This window comes from Elephantulus edwardii, unplaced genomic scaffold, assembly GCF_000299155.1.
Source record: "Elephantulus edwardii isolate Elephantulus edwardi_28Jun2011 unplaced genomic scaffold, EleEdw1.0 scaffold00047, whole genome shotgun sequence".
NCBI lineage: Eukaryota > Metazoa > Chordata > Mammalia > Macroscelidea > Macroscelididae > Elephantulus > Elephantulus edwardii.
Genome location: NW_006399797.1, coordinates 18,050,712 through 18,059,472, shown reverse-complemented (window position 1 = coordinate 18,059,472; position 8,761 = coordinate 18,050,712). Strand labels below are relative to the sequence as shown.

General features: G+C 39.2%; 1 protein-coding gene across 1 annotated transcript in view; it reads left to right on the top strand.

Moving 5' to 3' along the window:
* The window catches only part of PTPRB (protein tyrosine phosphatase, receptor type, B), a 169,606-nt gene that overhangs the window by 78,903 nt on the left and 81,942 nt on the right, over window positions 1-8,761 (top strand). The window contains exon 5 of the mRNA XM_006886111.1: window positions 7,385-7,663. Within this exon, the coding sequence (XP_006886173.1) occupies window positions 7,385-7,663 (279 nt within the window). The remainder of the gene's footprint in view (window positions 1-7,384; window positions 7,664-8,761) is intronic.

Here is an 8,761-nt window from a genome sequence, read left to right as displayed (position 1 = left end):
CTATGAGATGGATTGATTCGGTGACTGGGGTAATCGGGATGGGTGTGTCGGAGGCGGTGCCGTTGGCGCAGGATAGGGCAGGGTTTAGAGCTGTTGTGCATAGGGTCGCTATGAGTCGGAAACAACTCGATGGCACATAACAACAACAACAACATGAGATCTCAAGAGCAGATAAGATTCTAATTTTTAAAGATTGGTTGATATAAAAGGTCATTACAAAGGCAAGGAAGAAACAACAAAAAAAAGGAAGGAAGAAATGCTGAGGCAAAAGACTTGAACAGAAGATTTCAAAGGACAGCTCAAGAAGAAAAGCTAATTATTATAAAGAAATGTGTGGAGCTGGAGTTAGAAAACCAGAAATGAAGAATACCCTAGGAATTTTTCATGCTAAAAGAACTGTAGAAAAAATTCAAGTCTTGTGTTAAAATACTGAAGGATTGTATAGACAAAATATTTAATAATGCAGTAAACATAAAAAAGCAAAAGATGGAAGGAATATGCAAAGTCATTGTACCAAAGAAAACTGGTCAACACTGAACCATTTTTAGAAAGTAACATCTGATTAAGAACCAATGGTCACAAAAGAAGAAGTTCAAGCTACACAGAAGGCAATGGCAAAAAATAACACCCTAGAAACTGATGCAAACCAACCAAGGTGCTTTAGCAAATGGGTGCAGCCCTGGATGCTACCTGTCCAGCTGACTGGAAGAGATTTGTATTTGTTCTCATTCCAAAAAAAAGATGATCCAATAAGCGTGGAAATTTCCAAATATTATAGTTAATATCACATGCAAGTAAAATCTTGCTGGAGATTATTTTTTGTTTTTTTAAATTTTGTTTTATTAATTTTAATGAAAATTTACAGAGATTTTGGATTTCCATTCATTCATTGTTGCAGAAGATTATTTTTCAAAGTCTGGAAGAGTACATTGATAGAGAACTGCTAGAATTTCAAGCTGGGATTAGAAAAGACTGTAAGACAACAGGTATCATTCTTGATGTCAAGTTACCCTTGTCTGTAAGCAGAGAACACCAGAAATATGTTTGTAGTGATGCTGTTATATGTCTTTGAGTCAACTATAACTCATACTGACCCTATGAACAATGGGTTTTAACTTTAACCTATCCAGAAGTAACCTTACCACCTCTGACACCCCTAACCCCACTGCCACAGTCAATGTCAATCCATATCATCTAGAGTCTTCCTTTCCTGTGCTTACCTTCTACCTTTCCAAGAATTATGGCCTTTTCTAAAGACTGGATCCTCCTGAAAAAATGTCCAAAGCATGTGAGATTTAACTTCAAAATCCTTGCTTTCATAGAACAACCTGGTTTCGCCCTTTCTAGGATAAACTTGTTTGTTCTGTTGGCAGTCCATGGTATATTAAATGCTCTTAATCCAACATCACAACTCAAAGGCATTCATTCTTCTGACATCTGTATTTATTGTCCAGTTCTCAGATGCATAACAAGCAATTGAGAAGACTATACTTGTATCTGGTGCACCTTAGTCTCAAAACTAACATTATTGCACTTAAGCACTCTGGTGAAGTCCCTGACAGATTTTCCTAGTGCAAGTCATCTTTTAAATTCATGACTGCTGATGCTGAAAGCATTGATTGTGTATACAAGCAAGAGGAAATTGTTAACAATCTCAGTCTCTTCTCCATCTATCACAATACTGCCTTTTAGCCCTTTGGTGAGGATCTTTGATTTCTTGATGTTGAGATGTAATCCATAATAAAGGCTGCAGTCCTTGACCTTCTGAAGCTTCAAGTTCTCCTCAGTTTTCAGCAAGCAAGGTTGTATGGCATTTTTTTCAGCAAGCAAGGTTGTGTGGCATTTTTATAATGCAAGTCAAGTCTGTCTCCAATCCTGGTGCTACATTCTTATTAATAAAGTCAAGCCTCCTGAATAATCTGTTCTGTATCTCGGTTGAAAAGAAATGGAGAAAGGACACATTCGTGATGAACACCTTCCTTGATTTCAAACCATGCAGTGTTCCCTTGCTCTTTTTGAACAGCATCTTTCTGGTCCAGGTAGAAGTTTCAGATGAGCACAATCAAGTGTTCTGGGATTTCCATTCTGCTTAATGTTAGCCACAAGTTGTGATCCACACAGTCAAGTGCCTTTGCATAGTCAATAAAACATCAATAGACATCATTCTGGTACTCTATGCTTTCAGCCAAGATCCATCTGATCAGCAATGATATCCTTAGTGTCATGGCCTTGTCTAAACCTAGCCTGTATTTCTGGAAGTTTTATATTGATGTACTGTTCTGGTAGTTTTTGGATAATCTTCAGCAAGATTTTGCTTGCATGTGATTATTTGATAACTTCCACATTCTATTATAGTTTTTTGGAAATGGGACTAAATATTAATCTTTTCCAGTCAGTTGGCCAGATAGCTGTTCTCCAGATTTCTTGGCTCAACCTTGGCATCCAGGACCGTATCTGTTTGTTGAAATATTTGGTATTCCATCAATACCTGAGGCTTATTTTTTACCAATTCCTTCACATCAGCTTGAAATTCCTTATTACCATTAGTTTTTGACCATATGCTACTACCTGAAATGGTTCTGTGTCAACCAACTCTTTTTGATACAGTGACTCCATGTATTCCTTCTGTCTTCTTTGGATGGTTCCTGGACCATTGAAGATTTTGCCCATGGCATCTTTAAGTATTCCAACTCTACGCTTGAATTCATTCCTGAGTTCCATCAGCCTGAGAAACAGCAAGTTCTTCCTTTTTTTATTTTCTGACTCAAACTTTTTGCACATTTCCTCATAATATTTTGCTTTTTCTTCACAAGCTCCCCTTTGAAATCTTATTTTCAGCTCTTTAATTCTTCATTTCTTCTCTTTGTTTTGGCTTCTTGATGCTCTAGTGCAATATTCAGAGTCTCTTCTGACATTCATCTTGGTGTTTTCTTCCTCTTTGCAATAACCTTTTGCTTTCTTCATGGATGATGTTCTTGATATCATCCCAATAGCTCATATGGCCTTCCTTTGGAACTAGTGTTCCATTCCTCAAATCTGTTCTTCAGATTGTTTTTAAATTGAGGTTGTGCGATAGACTCAAGGTCATTATTTTGTTCTTGTGGATGTGTTTTCATCAATTTATTTTGTCTACTCAGACAATAGATAGTAAGATAGATAGATAGATAGATAGATAGATAGATAGATAGATAGATATTTTCCAGCCTGTGTGGGTCCTTGTAAAACTGGGTATAATTAATAATTTCTTTCTTCATGTTCTAATAAATGGTTGTATCATAATTGGAAAGAGGAAAATATTATGGCCTGGGCAAATAGGGACTGGTTGTTGTTGTTGTTATGTGCTGTCAAGTCATTTGCGAGTAATAACCTTATGTATTCTAACTCTGAACCCTGCCCTATCCTAAAACACAGATAGAGATTCATCTGGTACTCTCTGCTTTCAGCTGAGAACTGTTACCTGCTTTTGTCTGCATAGACAGAATATGTGTTGTTATATGCCATCAAGTTTCCTGCAACTCATAACAATCCTATATGTAATAGCTCTGAATCCTGTCCTATCCTGAGTTAGTCTGACAATGATACAACTACCCCCAGTACTCCAGTTACTGTGTTCATCTGTTTCATCCGAGGTCTTCCTCTCCTATGCTGTCCCTCCAGCCTCTCAAGGATCATGTCATTCTCCAAGGACTGTCCCTCCTAGCAACATGCTGAAAGTATGTAAGACAGAGCTTCAAAACCCTTGCCTCCAAGGAGCAGCTCGGTTTCACCCTCTCCAAGACATACCTGTTCTTTCTCTTAGCAGTCCATGATATGTTCAGTTCTCTTCTCCAGCACAACATCTCAAAGGCATCAATTCTACTTCCATTATCCTTAGTCATTGTCCAGCTCTCTGATGCATAGCAGTAATTATGAAGATGATGGCTTGGATCAGATGCATCTTAGTCTCTAGACTGACATTCTTGCTCTTTAGTTCTCTGGAGAGGTACCTAGAAGCAGATTTGGCCGAAGCATTTCATCTTTTGATTTTCTGACTAATGGTGTGTCAAGAGTTCCTATTTATTTTAGGATTCCAGCAGCTCCAAAATTTATCATATGCTTAATTCCCAGAACTGACATTTATAAAATCTAATAACATAAAGAATCTGAGGTAGTGGATAGAATCCATTTTGGTAAGGGTATGTATTTGGAAGCAGGAGTGTCATCCACTTCCTAAACAACATGTCTCTGGAAACTCTGTGCACTTTGATAAGTGTCAGTAGTTGTAGAGGGGCTTCAGGCCTTTTGTTCATAGGGCTGCTATGAGTTGTGCTCAACATGATGGCAATTAACAACAACAACAATGATGTAGTGCATAGAAAAAAGACTGACATTATTAACTATTTCATCTTACTTGGATCCACAATCAACCCACTTGGTACCAGGAATCAGGAGATCAGGAGACATATTGTACTGGGAAAGTCTCCAGTCAGGGATCTCTCCAAATTACTAAGGAACAATGATGTCAGTTTGAAGACTAAGGTGTGTCTAATCCAGGCCATGATCTTTTCAATCACTTGCTGGGAGAATTAGATCTGAGAACTAGACAATTAATAATGATGACAGAAGAAGAAATTAATGTCTTTGATTTTTGATGGTGGAGAAGAGTGCTGAATATCCCATGGACTGCCAAAAGTGTAGCCAGAGTGTTCCTTCAATACAAAGATGACAAAGCTTCATCTCACACATGTTGCTAAGAGAGGCTATTCCTTGGATAGGGACATCATGCTTGGAAAGGTGGAGAATTGGCAAAAGAGAGGAAGATCCACAACAAGATGGTTTGATGCAATGACTACTGAATTAGACTCAAGTGTGTCAGAATGTACGAAGGTGGCACAGGATAGGACAGGATTGAGATCTGTTGTTCATAGTGTCACTGTGGGTCATACTCAACTTTATGGCACTTCACAATATGTAGTTTAGATTTTTCTGGATTTTTTTAATTACTTTTAAGATTTTTCTGGATTTTTTTAATATCTAAGACCCACCCCAGATTGTATATGCTTTCTATTAAAACACCACTTACAACACTATAAAAAGTTCAGTACAAATTTGAAATGTTTTATTCATTAATTTATTGTCCTGTGAGATTTTCCATATTTACTCAGAAATAGCCTTAATGTTTGTCAGTTTGAAAGATTTGGTTAACATGCAACCCAAGGAAAATAGAACCTTACATGGATTTCCAGGGCAGTCAGAGTCATTGTTGTGGAGTGGGAACAGACCATAGCTGACCCTCCATTGTTTCGGAGGCTGTAAATTGCATGGGAGGGAGATTACCCTTGTTTCTCCTGAGGATCATTCAGCTGGTAGATTGAAATGGTCACAGAGGCACAGATTTTAGCTTTCTCTGAACTTCATCATCAGAGCTCCCAGAGGGCTGAATCCAAGCTACTAGACCACCGGGGACTGTCTCCAAGGCCAGAAATCCTTAATTTTAAAAGTTTTGTTAGAAAAAAGTTCAAGTAAAAGAGATTCTCATTTGTTTGTTTGTTTGTTTTAATCAACTAGTAAGTTAAGAAGTAAAGTGCTAGTTTATTTCAGGGGCAGCAAACAGAGATTATCCTCAGTTTCAAGCACAGTCCAATTCCATTGGTCATTTCTGATATAAGTCAATCTGGAGAACAACCACTTGGCCAACTGACTGGAAGAGATCTATATTTGTTCCCATTCCAAAGAAAGGTGACCCAACTGAGTGTGGAAACTACAGAACAGTGTCATTGATTTCACATGCAAGCAAGATTCTACTGAAGATTATCCAAAAACGATTAGAACAGCACATCAGCAGAGAACTGCCGGAAGTCCAGGCGGGGTTTAGAAGGGGTTGTGGTACTAGGGATATTGTTGCTGATGTTAGATGGATCTTGGCTGAAAGCAGAGAATACCAGAAGAATGTCTATCTGTGTTTCATTGATTATGCAAAGGCATTTGACTGTGTGGATCATAACAAACTGTGGCTGACTCTGAGAAGACTGGGAATCCCAGAACATTTAATTGTGCTAATGCGAAACCTATACTTGGACCAAGAGGCAGTAGTCAGAACAGAGTAGGGTAACACTGCATGGTTCAAAATTGGGAAGGGTGTACGCCAGGGATGCATCCTGTCTCCATACCTTTTCAACATGTATGCAGAGCAGATTATCTGAGAGGCTGGGCTCTTTGAGGAGAATCGTGGCATCAGGATTGGTGGAAGATCTATTAACAATCTGCGTTATGCAGATGACACAACCCTGCTTGCTGAAACTGAGGAGGACCTCATGCACTTGCTGCGAAGGGTCAAGGACTGCAGCCTTCAGTATGGACTGAGGCTCAATGTCAAAAAGACAAAGATTCTCACCACTGGACCTTTGGCAGTGTCAGGATGGATGGCGAAGAGATTGAAATTGTTCACAGCTTCAGTTTGCTCAGCTCCATGGTCAACGCTCTTGGCACCAGCAGTCAAGAAATCAAAAAGCGTATCGCGATGGGAAAGTCTGCTGTTAGGGACCTCTCTAAAGTACTCAGGAGCAACGGTGTCTCTCTGGAGACTAAGGTGTGCCTGATACAGGCCATGGTCTTTGCAATCGCTTGTTATGCATCAGAGAGTTGGACAATGACTAGGGAGGACAGAAGGAGAGTGGATGCTTTTGAGCTGTGGTGCTGGAGAAGGGTACTGAATGTACCATGGACTTCCAGGAAAACAAACAGATTCATCTTGGAGAGGATTAAACCTGGCTACTCCTTGGAGGCAAGGATTCTGGGGCTTCGTCTGACATACTTTGGACATGTTGCCAGGCGGGATGGGTCCTTGGAGAGGGACATCATGCTTGGGAGGGTGGAGGGACAGCGCAGGAGGGGAAGACCCTCTATGAGATGGATTGATTCGGTGAGTGGGGTAATTGGGATGGGTGTGTCAGAGGCAGTGCGGTTGGCCCAGGATAGAGCAGGGTTTAGGGCTGTTGTGCATAGGGTCGCTATGAGTCAGAAACGACTCGACGGCACATAACAACAACAACAACCTCTTTTTTTAATTACCACCATAGAGTCAATTCTGGCTGATAGTAACACTATAAAACAAAGTAGAAGAGGCCCATAGAGATTCAAAGCCATCAGTCTTCACAGAAATAGAATGCCCCATCTTTCCCCCATAACTGGCAAGTATATTTTAGTACTGTATATAATGATAAGATCTGGAAAAAGAAAAACCCACAAGGGAAGTTTCTCATAACTTGAGTAAATAGTAAATCAGAGACTTACCTGAACTTGAAGTTTTTCAGAAAGCTGAACCTGGATTGCAGCAAGATAAACACAAAATTAAAAAAAATTTTTTTTTAAAGCCGTACCCTCTCTCTTGCTTTTTGTCTTGCAGATCCTTTGCCTCCTCCTAGGTTTGAAGTCAACAGAGAGAAAACCACTTCAACCAGCTTAAGCGTTTGGTGGACTCCTTCTCCTGGGAAAGTTACCTGGTATGAAGTACGCTTGTGTGATGATAACAACCAAAAGATACAGGAGGCCCGAATTCCGGAAAATAGTTCCTCCACGGAATTTACTTTTTTTAACCTCACTGCTGGTAATAAATATAATGTTGCCATCACAGCTGTTTCTGGAGAGAAACGTTCCTCTATAATTTATACCAATGGATCAACAGGTAAGAGCTATTTACATATAATTGTATATTATGTATGATATTTCTGAAGTTTTATTTTATCCAATTTCCTCCCCAGACAAAAAGGAGAAAATGTAAGGGGTAGGGGTGAGAAGGCTGTGATACAATGGACTGAACTGAAAATAATGATCCAGATTGTGCTGCTTACTTGCTGGATGAATTTGACCAAATTAAAAAATTGGATAACTCTCTAGGACTGGCGTTTTCTCCAGTTTTAAGTGGTTTCTTCCTAACGGCACTTGTGAAACAAAACCTAGGCAATGGGACTTTTTTTTTTTGCCTTCTTGGTACAGTGGTTAAGCTTTGGATTGTTAACCACAAGGTCAGAGATTCAAACCCACCAACCACTCTGAGGAATAAAGATGTGGCAGTCTGTGTCCATAAAGACTTGGAGCTTTGGAAATTCTATGGAAAAGTTCTACTCTGTCCTAGAGGGTCTTTGGAAGTCAGAATTTACTTAACTATAGGGGGTTGGGGGTTTTCCCTCTATGTTTGTTCCATAAAACATTTGTAAAATGCTTTCCTTTTTAATATTATTCTCATAACATTAAATCATGAAGTTTCCTAAATATTCCTCTATATGAGACAAGCCTGGCTCCCTGACTTGGTGAAAAGTAAGTCACCTCCTGCACCTGTACTTTGGGATACTGATTGTGAATATTTTCACCTCCTTTCAGGAAGTATTCTTCCTTCTTGGCTCCCATCACCTCTTTTCCTGTCCCTGTCTTGTCTCTGTACATTGTTTTATCTTATATAGTGCTTTCTTTTTTTTCTCTTCCTTTTACTACCTCATCATACTTTATTTGAAAAAATTATCTTATATGCATACTAAGTGTTCCAAGAAAGAAAGATGAGTGGTCTGCTCTCATTCAGATTTATAGCCTCAAAACCTCTATGTTGGGTCATTATGAGTCTTAATAGACTTGAAGGCAGTGACTTGAGTTAGATTGAGTTGAGTTGACTTGAGTTGAGTTTGGTTGGGTTGAGTTGAGTTGAGGAGATAGCTAAGTAAGCTGTGATATAGGTTTAATCTGTAGACTTTAGAAAGAGTATGAATTAACATTCAGAAAAATCCAAGAA